This window comes from Mustela putorius, unplaced genomic scaffold (genome assembly GCF_011764305.1).
Source record: "Mustela putorius furo isolate JIRA1106 unplaced genomic scaffold, ASM1176430v1.1 tig00002033_pilon_pilon_pilon, whole genome shotgun sequence".
NCBI lineage: Eukaryota > Metazoa > Chordata > Mammalia > Carnivora > Mustelidae > Mustela > Mustela putorius.
The window spans coordinates 18229-42725 of record NW_025421930.1 but is presented as its reverse complement, the minus strand read 5'-3'; the positions used below and the strand labels follow the sequence as shown (position 1 = coordinate 42725).

The window sequence follows — 24497 nt, the reverse complement described above, 5'->3', positions numbered from 1 at the left end:
ATTTTCAATGATAGAGACAGCTTGCACCACATATCTACTATCTGATAAAAGGTTGAAGGGTTCTTGATGAAACATTTGAAATGCTTTTATCACTGTGAGCAGCTCGGTTTCTTGGGGAGAGGAGCTTTGAAATAGGAAGGTCCAACTCTCTTCTTTGGTAACTATAGCTCCTACTCCTTGCTTAGATCCATCAGTGAATATAAGCCTTACATTACTGAGGGGTTTATGGTGAGTGATCCTAGGGTATATGATTGGATTGGATAAACTGAACTGTAGCCATGGATGTGATGGGTAGTGGCTATCAAATTGAGTGCACGTTATAGTTATCAAAAATGGCTCAGTCATCATCACAGGCTGCTAGGCACTTTATTTGTTCCTGCGTATATGGTGATATTATAGTATCTGTTTGTTTACCAAATGCTGCTATACTAAGTTTAATCCCTTTAAGTATAATTTGTGCAATGGCACTTGGGTACCAGGGCAAGACCTTCCCTGGAGAGTGGGTCAAACTAACCCATGATATGGGGCCAGATTGCCAAAAAACTGCAGTGGGAGCTCGTTTTTCGGCAAGGACACAAAATAGCAAAGGTTTGGAGTAGTCATTTCTGTCTATCTGAGCAGCTTCTAGCCTTTTCTGGATCAGACTGATGGCTTCTTTTGCCCCCTCAGTCAACTGACGAGGAGAGGTGAGGTTAGGGTCTCCTTTAAGTGTCTCAAATAAGGGTGACAATTCCTGATCAGTGAGTTTTAGATAGGGCCTCATCCAATTGATATCTCTTAACAATTTTTGAAAATCATTTAACGTGTTTAGGTGATCCGTCCGCAGGGTTATCTTTAAAGCTCTGACTTTAGTATTCTCTAACCTAGTTCCCAAATACTCTTTAATGGGCGTCATTTGGACCTCTTCTGGTGCTATGTGTAATCTGAATTTCTCAAAATGTTTGAAAAGAAAGGAAAGGGCCTTCTCAATATATTGTTCTTTTTTATGGCACAGCAAAATATCATCCATGTAATGATACACAATGAGCGGGGGAAATTGTGTTCTAACCTCCTTCAGGGCTTGGTCCACATGTAATTGGCACATTGTAGGGCTGTTGGCCATGCCCTGAGGCAATACCACCCACTCATAGTGTTGATCCAGACAAGAATGATTAATGGTAGGTACTGTGAAAACGAAACATTGGGTGTCCTCGGGGTGCAATGGGATGGAAAAGAAACAGTCTTTAATATCGATTACCACAGAGGGCCAACCAGAGGGCAGGGCTGAGACTAAAGGCAGCCCCCAGCTGTACTGCTCCCATGGCCACCATCTTTTCATTAACCGCTCATAAGTCATGTAACAATCGCTATTTCCCCGACTTGTTCTTAATCACAAAAATAGGCATATTCCATGGTGATGTGGAGGGCCGAATATGCCCGGCGGCAAGTTGCTCTTTTACTAACGTGTGGGCAGCTTCACATTTTTCTTTAGGCAGGGGCCACTGAGGAACCCACACGGGTTTACTGTTTTTCCATTGAATTTTTAGAGGTTCAGTGGCCCCTAAGAAAAACCCAGCCCCGGCCCACCTATTCTTTGAGAGAAGTAATTAGTCAAGGGAATAGGTTCAGGGGTGCCCTGCAGCTGTTTTCCTAGGCCTCCCGTTCCAGGATAACCAGACTTAGTCATTAAGGCTTGAGCTTCCTCAATATAGAATAATTCTGGAGTCAACTTCCGGTTCATTTGGGCCAAGACATCCCGTCCCCACAATGAAATGGGAATCTTAAGGACACATGGCTGCACAAGTCCATGGTGGCCTTCATCATCCTTCCATGGCAGTGTAGCTGCACTGCACATGGGTCTATGAGCAATCCCTAATACTCGAAGTGTTTGATCAGCCTTTTGCACAGGCCAATCCTTAGACCAATCAGCTTCATTGATGATACTGCGATCTGCTCCAGTGTTCAATAAGCCCATGAATTTCTTGTCTCTTATCCAAAAAGAGTAAAAGCGTCTATTTTCCATGCCTAGCGTGACGCATGCTAGAGGAACTCCAGATAAACAGAACCCTTTCTGTCCCCGCATAACCTCATGGCTTCCAAAAAGCTTGTGACAACTAGGCAATACCAGGATTTGAGCTATCTTATCACCTGGACTAATAGCTGTAATTCCACGTGGGGAGGATAACAGGATTTTCACCGTTCCTTTATAATCAGCATCTATAACTCCGGGGTGAACAAGGAGTCCTGATAATGCCATGGAGCTCCGTCCTAGCAAGAGGCCCACGGTGTCCTCAGGTAATGGACCCTTAAAATCTGATTCGACTACCTGGGTCCCCATCTCTGGAGTCAGTATGAGTCTGGTGGTGGCACGGATGTCCAATCCTGCACTCCCTGTTGTGGCTCGCCTTGGCTCGTCGGCGGATAATGCGAGCGAGCCACCTGTTGGAGCACCCCATACATTTGAGGGCCCTGGGGTGTGGGGCGCCCCTTCCCATTTTTTGACCCTCTTGGAGGCAGAGAGTTTCCTTGTATATCCCTTATTGAGCGACATACATATGCCCAGTGGGCACCCTTCCCACATCTTGGGCAGATACCTGGTTTTTTAGGCTCTTGATAGGACACCTTTCTCTCGGGGCACTCACGCTTAAGGTGTCCTGGCTCCTTGCAGTAATAGCAAACTCCAGGAGTACCCCTATGTTTATATTGTTGAGCTCCCTGAAATCCTTGTAAACCTTGAGTGATAGCTGCAGCCATAACCTGCCCTTGAATAACACTGTCGTTGATATCCCTGCAAACTTTAATATATGTACTCAAGTCTTTGCTTTTCCAAGGTCTGATGGCTTCTTTACACCATTTATTAGTAAGAGAAGCTTCACAAATGTAGAGTATTGCCTCTTTCTTTGTCACAAAGGAGAGGCACAAATATATGTTTCTTTAACATGCTATTTTGGACTTCTGATTCTTTTTCATATTTTTTGTAGGCCAGGGAAGCAAAGAAGCAAGCAGAAACGAAGAGAGAACATAAGTGTTCCCTTGCTGGAGTACGTAAATTAAAAGTAAGACTCCTTTCTTTGCCTGAATTGTGTTCTAACAGCAGAAATAAAAGTAATAAAATATTATTATTATTATTAAAATTATTATTATTTCAAAGATTGATTTGAGAGAAGGAAAGAGTGAGGGGAGGGGGTCTGAAGGAGACAGAGAGAGAATGCCAAGCTGACACCGTGCCGAGTGTTTCGCCTGATGCGGGGATCAATCCCATGACCCTGAGATCAGGACTTGAGGCAAACGAAAGCAGGAGTCAGACACTCCACAGACTGGGCCACCCAGGTGCAACCCAGGTGCCCCAAGGAATGAATCACTGTTACTCATTCAATATGTTTTCTTGAAGGAGAACATCAAAAAGGTGGAAGAGATTAATGAAAATTTGAAGGACTCCCTTCATTGTAAACAGGCTCTCTTACAAGCTCAGAGAGAAAAGAATATTAAGAATGTGGATGTGGTAAAAGTTAGGTGTTAGTTGTACTATAATGTGGCTTGGGAGGCTTTTGGTTTATTTGGGTGAGGTGAGTGCAGTGTACTCCTGTGCTGTTTGCGCAGTAGAGCGTGGGCATCTGGGAACAGCAACCTCTACTGAACCGTGAACTGTGATTTCACTTAGGACCACCCTGATGAGATTTGCAATTTCAAGGCCTAGGAAGTATGTTTTATTTCACAGCTGGGTAATCGTCACATCATTCAGCGCTGCCCTCCAAGTTACATAGAAAATCCCACAAAATACGTGAGCAGTGAAGGATGATAGCAAGCCCAATATGTATAGTAGAATATTATTTTATATCAGTTCCTCTAAGAAAGCCATTTGTGCGGTTTTTGACATGAACTAGGTTCTTTACTTGCCCCTTATTCCATTTATGCCTCAAGGGCTTTCTTTGTTGCCCTCCATGATCCTGTCCTGTTAGGTGCCCTCATATGTCTTTTCTCAAATCTGTCTTAAAGGCCCAAGATGCACTGGCGGATCAAGAGTTGAGAGCCTTGACATCAAAAAACCAAGAACTGAAAGGTACTTTGTTTTGGGGGATGAAATCTCCATATGGTGGCAATGAGTTTGCATCGGGCAGGGAGAGAATGCCTTTCTGCCTTCAGGGCCTTGCCCTTCTCCTTTCCCCATTGAAACCAAGTTCTCAGGTCATGGCACAAACATAGAAAATTAAACTCATCCTTTACAGAAAGGAAAACATTCCTGGAAGACCAGTGTAATGCCCTGAGTTCTAAAGAAGCAGAATTGAACCTGCTAAAGAAAAAATTGGATATGGTGGTGGAGTTCTCTGAAAACCGAAAACTGACTGCAGAAGAGTAAGCTATTGCTGTGTTGTCATAGATATTGTTGTATGAATTTTCGTGGCGGCAAGCATTTGGATCTTCTGGAATTGGATCTTTGTGTACTTTTGCCAAATGCATTCTGTAGAATTGTGCCTGCCCTTCCTGTCTTGATTTGTATAACCTGAATTTTCCTTTCTGTTCTAATGACTTGCCACATGTTATTGTGTGATTCATTGGGGAAGAAGGGGGAAGGTACCAGCATTAATCACTTTGATACGTGGATCCCCTCTGGATCAGTCTACATTTCCCTTTCATTTTAACTCTCATCACATGCTCTGACCACTCCTGCATTAGGTCCATTTCTTGTTCAGTATGAGACTTGGGTCCAGAACATGGAGAGAAAAATGGAATTCTCTTCCTGCAGAAACAGGGAAAGTTTCTTTGTGGAAAGTGTGCTGGGGCTCCAACAATACTGGATCCCTTTATCTGGTGTACAACTGAGATCATTCGCTGCAGCCCAATAACTTAGAAGGCCAGGGTATTTCCTGACCACCTGATTTTATTTTTTTTTTCTATCTTTCTTTCTTTCTAAGAGATTTTATTTATCTATTTGACAGAAAGAGACACCGCGAGAGAGAGATCACAAGCAGGGGGAGTGTGAGAGGGAGAAGCAGGCTTCCTGCCGAACAGGGAGTCCAGTGTGGGGCTCTATTGCAGGACCCTGGGATCATGACCTGTACCAAATACTTTTAAGCAGATAATTACTGAGCCATCCTGGTGCCCCTCCACACGATTTTCTAGGTGTATGTCTCTTGGATCCCAACCAAAGCCTACAGTTTCACTAAGTCTCATCTTTGCTGGCTGGATGAGAGCTTCACTTGTTGCATTCCAACCTGTCCCCAAAAGGTTGCTTGTTCATTTACTTTGTATTCACTCGCCTGTTCTAGAATTCACTGATGTGTCCTCCGGAAACTGGCTCCCACTGCCAGGCTGGCTTTCTCCTAGGCTTCCTTCTTCTCCATCTGATTATCATGTTTCTTCATGTGCTCTTTAGAAATTGGGTGCATTCACTCACAAGTTTGCTCTCTTGTCCAGTGTGTCCTTTTATTTCTCAGGAGAGATAAGGACGTTGGAGTCCCTCATTCATGTGGAAAAGCAAAACTGTTCCCTGTCTACCCTGGAGACTCAGCTTTGTGTTATTCCTTCCCACATCATGGGTGGGGGCCACTCTCTCTCACAGGCACTTGGGTTCTGTTCATTGGTAAAGACCCACTCCCCTCACTCTTTCCTTCTCTCAAATCAATCTTTGAAATAATATTAATTTTAATAATAAGAATATTTCATTACTTTTATTTCTGCTGTTAGAACACAATTCAGGCAAAGAAAGGAGTCTTACTTTTAATTTACGTACTTCAGGACCTTCTTGGGGCAGGCCCAATGTCCTGACCACCTTTCTCTCTTCAACACCATATCCCTGAGCCACACACTGACTGCCGCTCCAGAAGACATTTGCTGAAGGATGGTTGAGAGAACAGAAGCAGATGCTCCTGTCCTTCTCTTTCTAGAGCTTTTGTCTGTCCCTAAGTCTTTCTGCATGAGATTCTTGACAAGTGTCCTGTTGAAACCTTGTGAATGAACACCATGAACAAAAGAGTTGAGGGCAGCCCAGCAGACCAAACATTCTAAGCATCACCGTTTGCTGCCTTCACCATCCATGAAGCTGGTTTTGGTCAAGAAGTTTGACTTGGGGGGCCTGGGTGGTTCAGTAGGTTAGAGCCTCTGCTTTCGGCTGAGTTCATGGTCCCCCTGGGATGGAGCCCAGCATTGGGTTCTCTGCTCAGTGGACAGCCTGCTTCCCCCCCACACCCTCTGCCTACCTCTCTGCATACTTGAGATCTCTCTCTCTCAAATAAATAAATAAAATCTTTTTTTTTTAAATAAAGGTAGAGTCACTGGAGTTGACAGATTTACATCTGAACTATGTTCCACTGAGATAACACCCTGAGTATGTGACAGTTCACATGGATTATATGAGGACATATTTTCGGCACTAAGATTGGCCTTTTCCTATACCAGGATCTTTCACAAGGGGCCAGGGGTTGTACTTCTAAAGCCTAGAGATGTGTGGGAGTGAGTTTCCATACCAGTGAAGCCATATTCTGGAAGTTCCTTTGGGCTGAATGTGGGGGCACAGCCTTGGTCTGAGGATCAGGCTCCCCACAGAGACTAATGATGGGCCCCTATTCATCCTAATGAGTGTAGCTCGTCAGGCTTGGCTTTTCACTTTGAATTGAAATGAGGCTTCACCATCTCAAACCAAAGACGCATTCCAAGAGGGCACAGAGTGCAATATTATTTGGTGACATGGTGAATGAATTAAAGTAGACAAGTAAAAAGACAGCCCCGATTGCAGGGAGCTTGGCCAGCAGCAAAAGTTTGATGTTTCTTCAACCGTAAATGGGGCCTTTATTCATTTCCCTGTTGTGTTGTCAGTCTGTGCTTTTAGCAGGGACATTCCAACATAGGCCATCAAGTGTGCTAGAAGAATAAATGGCAAAAATTCAGGACCGTGGCTACTGGACAATGTATATATCTCTCCCATCTTAGGAAGCTAGAAGAGAAACTGTATGAATTGAATGCAACTAAGAATGAGCTGTTAGCTGCCGATAAATATCTGAAAGTAACTGAAGAAGAAATGGAGAAGTACAGGTAAGTCCAGACACTACATACTATTGGCTCCTGAAAAGTTCCCTTTGGATTTTTTTTTAAATTTTTTAATTTTCTTATAAACCTATGATGTATTCTTAGCCCCAGGGGTACAGGTCTGTTATTCACCAGGCTTACACACTTCACAGCACTCACCATAGCTCATACCCTCCCCAGTGTCCATAACCCCACCATCCTCTCCCTACAACCTTCCCCCCAGCATCCCTCAGTTTATTTTGTGACATCTTGTTTCATTTATTCTTTTCCTACCCCACAACCCCCCACGTTGCATCTCTACTTCCTCATATCAGGGAGACCCTATGATAGTTGTCTTTATCCGGTCGACTTCTTTCGATAAGGATAATTCCCTCTAGTTCCATGCACGTCGTCGCAAATGGCAAGATATTTCTTTTGATGGCTTCATAGTATTCCACTGTATATATATATACCACATCTTCTTTATCCACTCATTTGTTGATGGACATCTAGGTCCTTTCCGTAGTTTGGCTATTGTGGACATTGCTGCTATAAACATTCAGGTACACGTGGCCCTTCAGATCACTATGTTTGTATCATTAGGGTAAATAGCCAGTAGTGCAATTTCTGGGTCATAGGGTAGCTCTATTTTCAGCTTTTTGACAAACCACCATGCTGTTTTCCAGAGTTGGTTGCACCAGCTTAACATTTCCACCAAAAGTGTAAGAGTCTTCCTTTTTCTATGCATCCTCGCCAGCATCTGTCATTTCCTGACTTGTTAATCTTAGCCATTCTGACTAGTGTGAGGTGGTATCTCATTGTGGTTTTGATTTGAATTTCCCTGATGCCGAGTGATGTGGAGCAATTTTTCATGTGTCTGTTGGCCATCTGGATGTCTTTGCAGAAATGTCTGTTCATGTCCTCTGCCATTTCTTGATTGGATTATTTGTTCTTTGGGTGTTGAGTTTCCGAAGCTCTTTATAGATTTTGGATCCTACCCCTTTATCTGATATGTTGTTTGCAAATATCTTCTCCCATTCTGTCAGTGGCCTTTTGGTTTTGTTAACTGTTTCCTTTGCTGTGCAGAAGTTTTTGGTCTTGATGAAGTTCCAATAGTTTGTTTTTGCCTTTGATTTCCTCCCTTTTGATGATGATTCTAGGAAGAAGTTGCTGTGGTTGAGGTTGAAGATCTTGTTGCCTGTATTCTCCTCAAGGATTTTGATGGATTCCTTTCTCACATTGACGTCCTTCGTCCATTTTGAGTCTATTTTCCTGTGTAGTGTAAGGAAATGGTCCAGTTTCATTTTAATGCATGTGGCTGTCCAATTTTCCCAACACCATTTGTTGAAGAGACTGTCATTTGGACATTGGACGTTCTTTCCTGCTTTGTTGAAGATTAGTTGACCATAGAGTTGAGGGTGTATTTTTGGGTTCTCTCTTCTGGTCCATTGATCTATGTGTCAGTTTTTGTTCCAGTACCATTCTGTCTTAATGATGACAGCTTTGTAGCAGAGCTTGAATTCCAGAATTGTGATGCCACCAACTTTGGCTTTCTTTTTCAATATTGCTTTGGCTTTTCGAGGTTTTTTCTGGTTCCATATAAATTTTAGGATTATTTGTTCCATTTCTTTGAAAAAAAAAAAAGGATGGGATTTTGATAGGGATTGCATTAAATGTGTGAATTTCTTTAGGTAGCAAAGACATTTTCATAATATTTGTTTTTCCAATCCAGGTGCATGGAACCTTTTTCCATTTCTTTGTGTCTTCCTCAATTTCTTTCATGAGTACTTTAGAGTTTTCTTAGTATAGATTCTTTGCCTCTTTGCTTAGTTGTATTCCTAATTATCTTGTGGTTTTTGGTGCAGTTGTAAATGGGGTTGACTCCTTAATTTTCGTCCTTTTGTCTTGTTGTTGTGTAAAGCAATGCAACTGATTTCTGTGCATCGGTTTTATATGCTGACACTTTACTGAATTCCTGTACAAGTTCTAGCAGATTTGGAGTGAAGTCTTTTGGGGTTTCCACATATAGTATCATATCATCTGCAAAGAGTGAGAGTTTGACTTTTTTTTTTTTTTTTGCCGATTTGGATGTTTTTGATATCTTTTTGTTGTCTGATTGCTGAGGCGTGGACTTCTAGTACTATGTTGAATAGCAGTGGTGATAATGGACATCCCTGCCGTGTTCCTGACCTTAGCGGAAAAGCTCTCAGTTTTTCTCCATTGAGAATGATATTTGCAGTGGGTTTTCCATAGATGGCTTTGATAATATTGAGATATGTGCTCTCTATCCCTACACTTTGAAGTGTTCTGATCAGGAAGGAATGCTATACTTTGTCCAATGCTTTTTCAGCATCTCTTGAGAGTATCATGTGGTTCTTGTTCTTTTCTTAATGTATTGTATCACATTAATTGATTTGCGGATGTTGAACCAACCTTGCAGCCCTGGAATAAATCCCACTTGGTGGTGGAGAATAATCGTTTTAATGTACTCTTGGATCCTATTGGCTAGTATTTTGGTGAGAATTCTTGCATCTGTGTTCATCAAGGATCTTGATCTGTAATTCTCTTTTTGGATGGGATCCTTGTCTGGTTTGGGGATCAAGGTGATGCAGGCCTCATAAAACGAGTTTGGAAGTTTTCCTACCATTTCAGTTTTTTGGAACAGTTTCGGGACAATAGGAATTAATTCTTCTTTAAATGTTTGATAGAATTCCCCTGGGAAGCAATCTGGCCCTGGGCTTTTATTTGTTTGGATATTTTTGATGACTATTTCAGTCTCCCTACTGGTTATGGGTCTGTTAAGGTTTTCTATTTCTTCCTGGCTCACTTGTGGTAGATTATATTGTCTCTACTAGTACACCCACTTCTTCCAGATTGTCAAATTTGTTGGCGAAGAGTTGCTCATAATATGTTCTTATAATTGTTTGTATTTCTTTGGTGTTGATTTGATTTCTCCTCTTTCATTTGTGATTTTATTAATTTGGGTCCTTTTTCTTTTCCTTTGATAGGTGTGGCCAGGGGTTTATCAATCTTATTAATTCTTTCAGAGAACCAGCTCCTAGTTTCATTGATTTGTTCTATTGTTTTGTTTATTTGTTTGTTTGTTTTGAAAGATTTTAAGTATTTATTTGACAGAGAGAGAGATCACAAGTAGGCAGTAGGCAGAGAGGCAGGCAGAGAGAGGGAGGAGGAAGCAGGCTTCCCGCTGAGCAGAGAGCCCGATGCGATGTGGGGCTTGATCCCGAGACCCTGGGATCATGATCTGAGCCGAAGGCAGAGGCCCAACCCACTGAGCCACCCAGGCGCCCCTGTTTGTTTCTATTTCATTGATTTCTGCTCTGATCTTTATGATTTCTCTTCTCCTGCTGAGTTTAGGTTTTCTTTGGTGTTCTTTCTCCAGCTCCTTTAGGTGTAGGGTTAGGTTGTGTATTTGAGACCTTTCTTATTTCTTGAGAAAGGCTTGTATCACTATATATTTTCCTCTCAGCACTGCCTTTGCTGTGTCCCACAGATTTTGAACCATTGTGTTTTCATTGTCATTTGTTTCCATGAATTTTTTTTTCAATTCTTCTTTATTTTCCTGGTTGACCCATCCATTCTTTAATAGGATGCTCTTTAGCTTCCTTTCTCTGTCATTTGAGTTCCTTCCAACTTTCCTCTTGTGATTGAGTTCTAGCTTCAGAGCTTTGTGGTCTGAAAATATGCAGGGGATGATCGCAATCTTTTGATACCGGTTGAGGCCTGATTTATGACCCAGAATGTGATCTATTTTGGAGAATGTTCCATGTGCATTAGAGAAGAATACGTATTGTTGCTTTGGGATGGAATGTTCTGAATACATCTGTGATGGTCCAGTGTGTCATTTAAGGCATTTATTTCCTTGTTCATCTTTCGCTTGCATGATCTGTCCATTTCAGTGAGGAGAGTGTTAAAGTCCCCTACTCTTCTTGTATTATTGTTGATGTGTTTCTTTGATTTTGTTATTAATTGGTTTATATAGTTGGCTGCTCCCATGTCAGGGGCATAGATATTTAAAATTGTTAGATCTTCTTGTTGGAGAGACCCTTTGAGTATAATATAGTGTCCTTCCTCATCTCTTTTATTATAGTCTTTGGCATAAAATCTAATTGATCTGATAGAAGGATTGCCACTCCAGTTTTCTTCTGATTTTCATTAGCATGGTAAATTGTTTTCCACACCCTCGCTTTAAATCTGGATGTGTCTTAGGGTCTAAAATGAGTTTCTTGTAGGCAGCATATGGTTGGGTATTGTTTTTTTTTTTATCCATTCTGATACCCTGTGTCTTTTTGATTGGGGCATTTAACCCATTTACATTCAGGGGAACTATTGAGAGATATAAATTTAGTGCCCTTGTATTGCCTGTAAGATGACTGTTACTGTATGTTGTCTCTGTTCCTTTCTGATCTACAACTTTTAGGCTCTCTCTTTGCTTAGAGGACTACTTTCAATATTTTTTGTAGAGCTGGTTTGGTGTTTGCAAATTCTTTCAGTTTTTGTTTGTCCTGGAATGTTTTTACCTCTCCTTCTATTTTCAATGATAGTCTAGCTGGATATAGTATTCTTGGCTGCATATTGTTCTCGTTTATTGCTCTGAATATATCTTGCCATTCCTTGCTGGTCTGCCAGGTCACTTTGGATACGTTTGCTTCCAATCTAATATTTTTACCATTGTATGTTACAGACTTCTTGTCCCGGGGTGCTGTCAGGATTTTCTCTTTGTTGCTAAGACTTGTAAATTTTACTATTAGATGACGGGTTGTGGACCTATTCTTATTGATTTCGAGGGGGGTTCTCTACACCTCCTGGATTTTGATGCTTGCTCCCTTTGCCATATTAGGGAAATTCTCTCCAATAATTCTCTCCAATAGACCTTCTGCTCTGCTCTCTCTTCTTCTCCTTCTGGAATCCCAGTTATTCTAATGTTGTTTTGTCTTATGGTATCACTTATCTCTGGAATACTCCCCAAGTGGTCCTGTAGTTGTTTGTCTCTCTTTTTGCTCAGCTTCTTTATTCTCTGTTATTTGGTCTTCTATATCACTAATTCTTTCTTCTGCCTCATTTATCCTAGCAGTAAGAGCCTCCATCTTTGATTGCACCTCTTTAATAGCTTTTTTGATTTCAACATGGTTAAACTGTGGTTCTTTTATTTATCCAGAAAGGGCTTTTATATCTCCAGATAGGGTTTCTTTAATATCTTCCATGCCTTTTTAGAGCGTGGCTAGAACCTTGGGAATCGTCATTTTGAACTCTAGATCTGACATATTACCAATGTCCATATTGATTAGGTCCCTAGCCTTCGGTACTGCCTCTTGTTCTTTTTTTTGTGGTGAGTTTTTCCACCTTGTCACTTTGTCCAGATAAGAATATTTGAAGGAGCAAATAAAATACTAAAAGGGTGGCAAACACCCCAGGAAAGTGTGCTTGAGCCAAATCAGAAGAGACCCCAAATCATGGTGGGAGAGAAAGGGGGTAAAAGGAAGTTCAGGGAAAAAAATTTTAAAAGAATACAAATAATGAAATAATATAAAAAAAGAAAAATATATATACATATTAGACTGGTGACTAGAACAGGGTCATTCACTTAACTTGGGGTGTCTTTTTGTCTCTTACAAGGAATTACCTCCCAAAATTTTAAAGGATGGAAAACATATATGAGTAAACACAATGAAAGGACAGAATATGACTATTAAGATGAAAAGAATTTTTTTTTTAATTTCTAAAGAAAGAGTTGATATGTAAGTTGGTTGGGAGAATAAAGAAAAAGAAAGTGGAGAAGAATTGCTCAGGCTGGAGAGTAGAACAAGCCCGGTGGTAGATTTAGGGTGTAGTTTCATCTATTAGAAGAAGTTGTACCCCAAATTTTTTAGAAGAAAAAACCCTAAGTGTATACAGAAACTGAAGTTAGATACAATGAAGGATAACATACAACAATAATAATGAAGGTTCGAAAAAGATTTTTTTAATGGAAAGTATTGTTAAGATAAACTAGTTTAAAAAACGTTAAAAGAAGATACGGTAAAAGTTAAAAAAAATTAGCTGAAGATAAAAAAAGTAAAGTTAAAAAAATTAACTTTGTATCATGAGGAGAAAGCCGTGAATTCATGGTTTGCTTTCGCCTCCTCTGGTATTCCGCTGTTCTCCTTGGTAAGTGAACTTGGTCTTGACTGGATTTCTTGTTGGTCTTCTCAGGGAGGGGCCTGTTGTAGTGATCCGCAGGTCTCTTTGCCCCAGGCGGAATTGCACCACCCTTTCCAGAGGCCAGGCTAAGTAATCCGCTGGGGTCGCTTTCAGGAGATTTTGTTTCCTGAACACTTTCCGTAGAGTTCCAGAGATCAGTAATGAAAGTGGTGGCCTCCCAATCTCTGGCCTGGAGGAGCTGAGAGCTCAGGGACCCATTCCTCAGTGCGCCCTCAGGGAAAAGCACTCATCATTTCCCTCTCCCTGGCCTCTGGCTGCGCTCAGACCTCACCCAGGCTGGGACCAAGTGTCTCTGTCTCTGGCACACAGCTCCACCTGGAGTCTCCGAAACCCTTAGATCGCTGAGCTCTTTTGGGGGGATTTCCCCAGATCCTGTGCCATGGATTACGGTTCAAGGTAACGCTGAGTTGAGAGGTCACTCCTTGGATCTCTTTCTGTTCCCGGCTTCCCTGCTCTAATACCTGCGTGTTCTATGACACTCAGACACCCCCGGGCCTTCTGTGACCCTGCAGGACCTGGGGGCACGCTGTCCCTGCACGGGCTTCAGCCCGGTTTAGCCTCTGGAGCGACGTCCCTCAGTGCGCATCGCTTTTAAAAGTCCTGGTTTTGTGCTCTGTTGCTTGTCAGAAGCCGGACCCTCCCCCCAGGGTCTCTCTTCGCGTCGCTTTGGATTCACTTCTCCGTGGGTCCTACCTTTCAGAAAGTAGTCGATTTTCTGTTTCTCAAATTGATGCTCTTTTTCTCTTCGATCTCCTGTTGGATTTGTAGGTGTTTTGGAATGTTTTGATAAGCTATTTAGCTCGTCTCCTGCTACCTGATGTCATCTCAGCCTGCTGTTTCTCGACCATCTTGACTCCTCCCTCCCTTTGGATTGTTAATCTTTGTACATTTTGAGGACTCAATTAAGTAATATACACTAAAATTCAGAGGATGTATCCAGAGCGAATTAACTGACACAGAAAGATAAGGCACAAAACAATTACGTTACTAAACATATCCGGATCCCCAGTGTTGGCCTGACTGTGGAAACTAGCTCCATACCAGCGTCCTTGAGGTGGTGTTTGGAGGAAAACAGTTTGTCCTAGGATGAGTCTTTTTCCCATAAGCCCAGTAGTGGCATCTGATGGTGCTGGTCTTTGCAAACCTGGGAACCATAGCGAGGATAGAAGTTAGAGGAGAATAGAGCTTCATGACAAAAGACATTTGTCATGTGATAACTGAGGGAAAGATTGAAAACGGGTAAGGAAGTTTTGTCGGTTTTGATCCCGCAGGCAAAGAAAAATGATGAAGGAAAGGCTGTAAGAACAGCTTTGATCCCACAGTCCAATTATAGTCAGGTGAAAGTGTTTCCTGTGTCAGGATCAATTGTATGAGGGGACAGATAAGAGGAGGAGGCCACATTGGCAGATGATTGAAAATCACACCCCCGTGTTGGGTTTTGTCTGAAGAAAACAATTGTCCCCCTCACAGACAAGAAGTGGAAGAAAATGCGGGAAGAGCTGCAGGAGTCTAACCTCACCTTCAACCACAAGGTAATGGGAGTTGTGTCCAACACACTGACCCCTTGGCGCCCCCTGCAGGTGTGATGGTCGTGGCCCTTAGAGCCCTGAACATGGGTTTCTGGTGTGTTGGCTTTTTCAGATCGCAGTTCAAGAGAGGAACGCTCTGGCTAACTGGGTAAGTATTTTCCTTTTCCTCATCTTCGTTTGCGGCACAGTCGGGCACAACTGAAGGTGGGTGTGTTTTTTTTTGCTGCCGCAGATGAAGGCTCGGTATTGGGAAACAAGGATGATGCAGCAGCAGAGCAGGGAGAACGCCTGCCTGAAATCCAGGTGTGAGAGTTTGATGTGTGTTTTTACGGGTGTTTGGAGAGGTGAGGGCTATGCAGTTTACTGCCTAGGAGAGGACGTGGTGTTGTAATTCTTAGAAATGTCCATTCTTTTTCTGTGTTCAAGACTGCGCATGATGCAAAGGGAGATGCTACCTGTGGGATCCGTGAGGCGGGAACTGATGCCGGGAAGGCCTAAGTCGCAGAAGCCTGTGTGGCAAGGTAGGGAGCACGATGTGAAATGCAGCAGTCTGATTTCTGCTGTGAAACCACACGGTGTCCTTCCTGTTCCTGTGGGTGATTGCTGTGTGTCCACCTCCAGCCTGCAGGTTGTCTGAAGGGGTGACAGGAGGTTGCTTTTCTTATATGTCCCCAGGCAGCAGGACACTTGCCCCCGTGACAGGTGAAGCTCACGCCACTCCACACCTTCCCCCTGCTACCCCCTTTGGAAGAGCTGAGCCTGAGTAGGTGCGAGACGAGCGCCCTTTCCACCTTGACTCAGTGGTCAAACCTTGAAAAAAAAAACTATTTGTGAAAAAGGGCATTTATTTACTCATTATGGAGGTTTCTATATTTTTGTTTTATTTGTCATCTATAGGACCATATTGAGCAATGAAATATATTTTACTCCTCTCATGTTATCGGTGCAATGCCATAGCATTATTGCTCAATCTGTCTATGATTTCTTTTTTCGTGACTATACAAATGTCCAAGTCTGTTTCTTCCCTGAAATGTTTATTTGTTGGCCAGTCACGCATTCTAGGTCCCAAATGCAGGATGGACAAATGAACCATTCACCTGTGGCCTGAGAAGAGAACATGGGCTGTTCATGTTGAGGGTTTGTGGATGTCCCCACGCAAGGCTATTCTCACTTAGGTGTTTAATCTATGAAGATAAAGTGATTTTTTTCTGATGTGTGTTGAGCACCCCAATTTTAGTGTTGATAGCCAGTTGTACCCCGACCTGTTTACACATGATGGGTTACTTACAGAAACACTGGAACCAGGGCCCTGGAGTGTCTCAGGCAAGAGGAGACTGGTATCTCTCGTTGCAAAGGACTCACTTGAGTCACGGGTGAAACCCTCTGATAAGGGACCCAAGTGTGGGAAAGAGTGCAAGATGGGGAGAGGAAGGCATGGAGGGCACGAAACCAATATAAAACTCTGACCTTTGTCTGATCTAGCATCTAGAGTGGTTCCCAGGATGAACAGCAGCACTAGCCCTCAAAGCGACCCAGAGATGCATACGGTAAGTGCTTGGGCATTTTTAGTTGTGTCCGTTTCTGAAATGGATTGCAGTGTGGACAGGTCCCTGTCCTAGCCTGTGGCCTTGGTGTGTGTCCTGCGATCATCCCTTTCAGAGTGCACGCTGTTCACCCAGGAGCCTCCGCCTGCTCCATTAGAGATCTTCAATTTTGTGCTTCCTCCCAAAGCTGTAGATGCTTTGAGACACGTGATGGTAGGATGCTCACCTCATGCATCTGTGTGTGTATGTGTGTGTGTGTGGACGTGCGTGTATGTGTCTGTGTACATAACTCGAGGAGGGTGACATCTCACCCCACAGTGAAGTCAGCTAGTCCGGCTGACTCCTTGCGGTTTGCTTTCCTGCGGGAGCTGGAGCATTTTTAGTATTCGGGTCAGGAGACTAACCTGGGAGGGTATCTGCAGAGGTCCTCAGATGGAAAATGGGAAAAGCCAGGACCGCGCGTCACACTTGCCCCACATGCTTTGGGCAGCTTGAGTGTTTGTGGAGAAGGTGAGCTGTGACCTCCCGTGCGTCCCTTCTGAGTGGATGAAGACGACAGCTGGAATCCCTCCAGTTAGCCCCTGGGTGAGATGATGATGAACTCTGGCAGGTGCCAGGTGTGTCATAGAAAACACCCCCTGGAGCAGCAGCCCTGAAGAGGGAATCCCAGTGACTCTCTGCAAGGCCCACACCTCACACGTGTTTTACTCGTGCTTCCATGAGCGGGTTCTGATGGGGTCTGATGGCTGTGCCAACTCATAGGGTCTCTCCCGACCCATCTTGGGAGCATTGCCTGTGCTCTCCAGACACACTGGTTCCCATTTGGGGGTATCGAATCAGCCCATCAGTGGGTCTCAGCACCAAAGACTAGGCATTTGCTCTGTGCCTGAGCTAAGGACTGTCCGAATGTCGGGGACGTAGATCCACAGAGCTGGTCTCGCTCACTCAAAGGGGTCCTGTTACTCTCAGAAAGCACTCTTCCAGGTCCTCTGCAGGACTCCGGACACTCCTATCTCCTCAGCGGTGTCTGTGGCCATGGACAGCCCTTGTGGAGTGTAGGAGATCCCATTGTCAGGGAGGGAAGCAGAGCTGTTCAGGGGGGATGCTGGTGGGCTTCCGGTTGACCCATAAGCACATGCACTTCCACGTGTGGACAACAGGCTTTCCAGGGCCTATCATTTTGTTTGTTCTCAATGTATAGAAGGAGCTGCTCTGTTTGCTGTGATGGGGGAGGTGTGGTCCCAGCTGTAGATACTGGCCTGTCGTGAATGGAGTTTTTTCCTTAGTTGATTATCCTTGGTGTCTCTGTCGAGGTGTGCAGATCTATATTAACATGTGGTGACAGTAGTTTTCCCCATGGAATCTCTTCACCCCAGGTGCTAGGTGAGACCCAGGGGGCGGATAGCCGTTCTGGCACAGATGCTATAGTATTGGAACATGGTGGTGGGGAAGATGTGTGTGCGGATGTGTACCCCTGCCTGCCCACAGTGCACTCCAGGGAAGTAACTGGGGGAGGAGGGCCCCTCCCTCCACAGTGAAGTCCTCTGGCCAGCCCGACTCCCTTTAGGTTACATTCAGGTGCTCTGGTGTTGTGCTCATGCTGGGGATAGATGGGTCTGGTAATCCTCACAAACGGAAACTGGGGAAAACTCTCTCTGCATTTTATACTGTCTCCTTTGCAGTCTGCAATGTTCTCAGGGCATGTTTCACAAGTCATCTCCATTTTACTTCTGCTGGAAAACGTGCCTTGCAGAACCAGCCCACTTAAGACCCTTTCTACAAGTATTTTGAAGTGTCAAAGCTCTTATGTGCACTGTCATAATCGCACACTGGGTCACACGTTCTGAAGGGGGACATCAGTGATTACGTGCATGATCACTGCCTCCCAGCCCTTCAGCTGGGTTTCCAGGAGCAGGTCATTGGGTCCTAAGTTACTGTGAGAGTTGATTTCTTTTCTCATCACAAGTGTGGAGTTTTCCACTGGGAAGCATATACCCTTTTGTGAATTCTCTCATATGGCCTTCCCATCTTCATTTCCCATTGTACAAAATTACTCTGGAACTCAGTAGGTTGAAATTTCCAAATGACTGTGTTTTCAGACAACCACAGGGGATGCCTGTGTGGCTCAATGCATTAAAGCCTCTCCTTAGGCTCAGGTCATGATCCTATGTGCTGGGATCAAGCCCCACATCAGACTCTCTGCTCAGCAGAGAGCCTGCTTCCCTTCCTCTCTCTCTCTCTGCCTGCTTCTGATCTCTGTCTGTCAAATAAATAAAATCTTTAAAAAAAAAAAAGACAAGCACAGCTGCTCAGTGTAAATAAAGGTTTTTGATATCATGTCCCTCGGACGACACTTTTCCAGTGCCCCTGTCAGACCACAAGGCCCTAATTCCTCAAGTGTCTTTGTAGCCATGGACAGAAACTGTAGAGAGTAGAGGACCCCTTTGTCAGGAGCGAGGCAGCGTGGGGAGAGTCAGGGACTTATACGCCAACGATTCCCCTCAAGTGGCTCAGGAAACTTTGTGGAGAAAGGGCATTCAGTTTCGTCACATTCTCTCTATTCTGCCCAAAGCAAAATCTTCTCTGGTGTCTGAGGAGGATAGAGGAAGTATTGTTCAGGATGTCGATGCCTCCGTGTCTGGAATGTGCTGCTTTAGTTTGCAATGATCCTTTTTCATCTTGAAGACACTATTTCTTGCTGGATAATGTGGGCCAACATGGGCAGTGATGTGTGGTGACAGGCTATTCCTGTAACAGCCATTGCCGTCTCCCCCCCCTCATTGTACTGGCCCCAGCTGGGAGGGACATGTAAGTTTTCTAGCATGATGCAGCTCTCCTGGAAGGTGGTATTGGAGAAGGAGCCGGATGCTGGGAGCTCTTTCTTTTGGTTTCTTTTCTTGGTGTTGCAACTTTTGTCTGTTTTGCTAAAATATTTTCTTGTCTGTTCTGCAGGTTGCTAGAGGTGTGAGAGAGTTCCCTCATTGCCCAGGGCTCCTCCGTATGCCCTACCACATGGGGTGGAATGTACCAGACTTCCCTCCTCCTCATCCACCTCCACAGTGGTGGACATGGGGGCCTCGGCCACACTTCGTTCCTCCACCACAAGGTGAGATGATCTGAATTGACATGGGTCATAGAGCTTATTCATAGTTGAACCACTTCTGTCGGTGGAGAGGATGGAGAGGTGGTACCACAAGGCTTTGCAATGCAGCAATAAGCCCAAGTGAGGACATGGTAACATTCCTCCACTTTGTCTGACGTCCATCTCATGGACTGTCTGGTTCACCATACAGAACTGGGCAGCAGGCATCTACTATGGAGCAGAAAAGTGACATTCCACAGAGGACAGACATAGAAGCATTGCCCAGGTGCACTACACAGACACGATGTTTTGGGCTCTGGGCTGGACGAAGCACAACCTTCACATCAGTCTCACATGTGGAGACCCCCAGTTGTCCAGCATTATAGATTAGTTCTGGAAACATATGTCCCAGGAAGAGTGGTTGTATCTGCGAGGGTGATGGACAGTTCCCGCCTTCGTCCACAGGGGTCCGGGGAGTCCTGTGAGAAACACAGTGGACCCTCCGGAAGGAGAGAGGGGGAATAGGCTGGGGCAGGGGTAGAGGGTTGGCTTGAATCCTGTGTGATCGTCAGTCTGAAACCACCTCTGTCCCTTCTCGGCCTTCGGTCCCAATCAGAAGCCTGTGGAGCTCAAGGGGACAATAGCAGCACCATGCCCAAGAAGGTCCCAGAGAAGAACCAAGTAAATGCTGGGGCGTTTTCAGTTGTACCCATTTCTGGAGTCCTGTTCCTCTCTGGGCAGCACAGTGTCCTGACCTCTGTGTGTTGGGTATATCCTGGGGTCTGTGTGTGGTGTCGTTTCCCGTTCAAAGTGGCAAGTCTTCATGCAGAGCTTACAGGCGTCTATTTCCAGATCATCACCTTCTGGTTGTGTCAGTGGAGCAAAGGCAGAGTTTGTGTTCAGGGCTTGACATTCAAGGGGAAACCAGGCTGGGGACGCTGTATGATTCTGAAGTTCTTCAGGACACACGTGCTTGTGCCTGGCTATTTGCGCACACTAAGCAGTGGGCAGTTGCCATTGTTGGAAAGGAAGTGTCTCCCTTGCACAATGGCAGACATCTGTCTCTTACCGTCGTACACATCCAGCATCCGCATACGTTGTTCTGGGAGGGATGAAACACCTCTCACTTCATCTGCAGTGTGTAGGGTTTAAGCTGTCATTTCCTTAGTTGTATAATAAACGCCTGACACAGGGAAGTGGTCCCTTCATTGTTCATTAGCGTAGGGGTCTGCCCTTGTCCTCTGTAGCTTAGAAACTTGTGGATAATGCTCTTGTCTGGTCTGGGAGGTGAGAATGAAAGAAAAAGTGGCAGATGCCGGAGGCAGGTGTAGAGGGTTTGCTGGAATGTTGCTCAGTCACTTCCAGGTGGAGAAGCTTCTGTCTTTTCCATGGTGTGGGTCAGATACAGATGCTGCGGAGCGTCCTCCACAAGGACCAGCGGTGCTGCCCACAGGCCTCTCGTGGCATGAGGGAGTGAAGACTGCTAAAGACATGGTAACTTTTCTTCTGGTTGTTCTGTACTTAGAATTGATGGACCTTGTCTTCCAGTCATACTGAGAGGGTTGTAGGTTCCTTGTGGTGGCAGAGACCTGCCCTTCTCCGAATGCTGGGCACAGCAGGTTTCACACACATATGGTATGGAGATGATGCTCTGTGCTCCAGGAGGGATGAGGCCTTAATGTGAGGAATTGAAGGTGTGTGTGTGTCTGAGAGAAGGGAGGGACACACTGATGACAGGACATAGACCGTGTGTTCTGTATAAGGGAAGAACTAGAGATGTATCCAGAAAGAAGGGAGGGAGCCCTGAGTCACACAGAAACAGGAGGTTGTGGATGCCCAGAAGGCCCGAGGTGCTCAGGGAGAGGCTGGGCTTCTCTCAGGGAGGGTGAGGCCCGTTCCTGGCAGGCCAGCAGCTGAGAGTGAGTGTGAAGACACCATGCCGTCCACACTGACTGCAGCATGTGTTCACTCACACAGTGTGGATCACGCCGTTATTTGTCTCAGAATGTCGTTTTTGCCATGAATCCCTTCACTCATAGTCTGTGAAGAGCGTTGTTTCCCTGAATTTCTGAAAATTCTGAACCATGTGAAAGAGTGTTGTGGAGATTTGGAAATTTAACTTGGCCTTTGGGGATTCTTGTCTGGCTGACTTTAAGTCCAGCAGCGCGAGAAAACATGAAGACAAGACGGAGAACCAGTGAATGGTGGCCGCCCTGGCCTCAGCCCGAGTCAGACTGTTAGTGGGAGAGTCAGGGTTGGCCAGGAGCAGCCCTAGCTGGAGCCCTGTCACCAGGCCTCCGCATCTGCGTCACCACCCTGCCTATAGCTGTGCACTTCTCTGGGACTTCAGTCCCAGTGTCCAGATTTGCCTGTATTCCAGATTTCTCAGTCCAAATACCAGCTCTCAGTGGGGCCTTCTCAGGGCCTCAGCTTTTATTTTAATCTGTCATAGAGAGAACATATTGGATTCTGAGGTCACTAGAACAATAGGAGTTGAAGTACATAAAGAACCTGCTGGGGCCCCTGGGCGACTCAGTGGGTTAAGCAGCAGAATCTTGATTCCTGCTCAGGTCATGATCTCGAGCTTTTGAGATTGAGGCCCAAGTCGGGCTCGGTGCTGAGTGTGGAGCCTATCTGGGATTCTCTCTCTCCCTCACTTCTCCCCCATCCCTCTTCGCTCACAAGTTTGTGCTTTCTCTGTCTCTGTCTCAAAAAGAAAAAATAATAATAATAATGGGCAAAGAATCTGGGCTCTGACCATTCACCATTCTCACTGTTTAAATGAAAATAGCTCCATGCCAATGAGCATCAAAAAGTGTTTGTTTAAGTCCATAAAATACACTAAGAGTGTAATACCAGCCAGCCCCGGTAGTGGCAATTCTCATTTTAAAGACAAGGCAAAGAGCCCCCTTTTTTCTATTAAATGTCAGGTCCTAGCCACAATGTAGTAAAATATAGTTAAGAGAACAGGTACAATCAGATATTTCTATGTGAGATGTGAAGACAGTTATTGTCTATTACATACAGACTCACAGATGTGGCCACACACCCAAGTGTTCATCCAAGGCCTCAGATACAGTATGGAAGGCAGAGAGCATTTAGGAAAACATAAGTTCCCATTGTACTAACCCAAATCCTCTTGCCTTACAGGGTAATCATTTTGTAATCTGAAGACTTCCTTGACCTCCAACAACCAGGCTCCAATGAGTTTATATCTAGTCAAGATATGAATGTTTCTTCCTGGTGGTCTGAATGCTTTCCCTGCCCATCCTGTACCCTGTGCTTTGTCTCTCCTGGTATCTCCCCAATAAACTGTTCATGGTTCTGTCTCTGTGTCAGCATCTCCCTTCAGGGGGACCTACAGTCCCTCTCCTTCGAGGGCACAGGGTGAAGCCTTCACACAGATAACACCCTGGCAGCAGTGGGGAGTGGGGAATGGAGGATAGAGCAAGATTACCCTTCGTGGTACTTCTACTGCAAGGGACTTTCTGGGGAGGGGGCCCAGGTTGAATTTAGATCTGATGGTGTTTGTATTAACTCTGGTGACAGATCCTCTTGAGCACATGGCACCTGCTTGTTTAGGGGGGTAGTGATCAGCAGGACAGGTGGCTGTCCCTATGCAGTGGTCTACTGTGACAGTGAGCAGAGAATGAAGTGTCTTGTGAGGCCCTGAGAGCCTGGTGAGGAGGCCCTGCATTAAACCAGCTTTTGTGCAGGGTTTTCACCTAACCAGCTGCCCCCCAACCACAGGGGGGCCTTGAGTGGAGCTGATGGTGGCAGTGTTTGTGGTAAGACCCATGATGCCCCACAGTCCTCCCACAGTTTCCCTGTTGAGGGATGGGCAGGGCAGAGGTCCCCGAAAGGAGACCCATCCCTTCCTCAGCAGCAGGAGGATTTGGGTGTGTATGCTTCTGTCCCCTTTTTAGGTAGGCCCTTTTTTCCCAATCCCTTCTGCAGCAGAGCCCTCCTTCTTCCCAGGTCATGGGGTCCAGCTCCATTCTCACTGCCCCAGGATAGAGAGCCAGAGCTGTATTTCCAGCCAGTTCACCCGATGCCCTGGGGAGACCCTGGGGCCTTTGCAGTAAATTCCTGCCTCCTGAGGTGTGACAGAGAAGCGGCCTTGTTGGCTGAGTGCTGAGTAGGGGGCTCTGGGAGCTTCCCCAGAACATGCTGGTAGGTGAGAAAGTACAGGCAATGACATATTGGGGCTCTTCCCAGGGTTTGGTCCTCATTGTCCCTGAGGACATTTGAAGACCCTATTTTACTCAGGGGTCTCTGGATTGAGAGGTCACGGGACACTGCAACAGAAATACTGTGGTTGGTTTTTCACCAATGCCGACTTGTTTCTGGGGAGAGAAATCGTGACTCAGCTTCAGAGAAACTGGAGCTACATTGGGTTGGGCCAGGAATGCAAAAACCATTGACCTTCAGGACCTTCTAGAAGGAGGAGCTGGGATCCTGCTCTCTGAGTTCTGCTAGACCCAGTACCCCAGGTAAAGCACAGACTGTCCTGCACTGATGCTTTTATTACTTTTCAGTGTTTATTTTTTTCCAACAATGTTACAGTAGTTGGAAAACAAGTGCAAACTTGACAGGTCCCTGATTCCATAAACCTTTCATTTTTTTAAGGTTAAATTTACAAGGAAAACAGGAATTGTTTTATTGATCCTTTCTCATGATCATTGGAAGGAAACTCATCAATAATATCTTCAAAACGTGCCTTTTACCTCTCATCTCCTTTTCTCTGTTTTCTTTTTTAATGATTTTATGCGAGTACAGTGGTGAGGAGGGGGAGGCAGAGGCAGAGGGAGAAGGTGACTCAACACTGAGTGGGGACTCCAACGTGGGACTCAATCCCAGGGTCCTGACATCAAGACCTGATCCATGCAGGTGCCCCTGCTTATCTCTTTTCAACTGAGATTTGCCATGTTTTCTAATTTTGTCATGAGTCGGTAACAATCTTCAGCAGTTTTAAATTGGTTAAAGAGTTCAGGAAGAGCTCTTTCGCAGGATTCCACTGAGATTTCTTCTGTTTAAAGTGTCAAGACCACTTCTCAATATGCGAAAGATTGTACTAAGCAAAATCTGTGAATCAGCATTTGAAAAAAAGCTGCTGCTATTTGTTGAAGGTATTAAAATAGA

General features: G+C 44.9%; 1 protein-coding gene across 1 annotated transcript; it reads left to right on the top strand.

Moving 5' to 3' along the window:
- The first annotated feature begins 2330 nt into the window (after positions 1 to 2330).
- On the top strand, positions 2331 to 22689 carry LOC123394216. Its single transcript, XM_045087979.1, has 12 exons — positions 2331 to 2453; positions 3976 to 4039; positions 4206 to 4332; positions 6907 to 7008; positions 13538 to 13596; positions 14671 to 14732; positions 14842 to 14877; positions 14962 to 15032; positions 15156 to 15250; positions 16212 to 16276; positions 19226 to 19379; positions 22506 to 22689. Exons 1-12 carry the CDS (start codon positions 2331 to 2333, stop codon positions 22508 to 22510), a joined length of 963 nt encoding a protein of 320 aa, XP_044943914.1. The 3' UTR covers positions 22511 to 22689.
- Positions 22690 to 24497: the final 1808 nt, after the last annotated feature.

Excerpts from the sequence above, each read along its gene's own strand:
- LOC123394216 (XM_045087979.1), top strand. The coding sequence starts at position 2,331 with ATGAGTCTGGTGGTGGCACGGATGTCCAATCCTGCACTCCCTGTTGTG. Across the intron at positions 4,333-6,906 it reads CGAAAACTGACTGCAGAAGA|GAAGCTAGAAGAGAAACTGT; the intron begins GTAAGCTATTGC and ends CTCCCATCTTAG. Across the intron at positions 7,009-13,537 it reads GAAGAAATGGAGAAGTACAG|ATCGCTGAGCTCTTTTGGGG; the intron begins GTAAGTCCAGAC and ends CGAAACCCTTAG.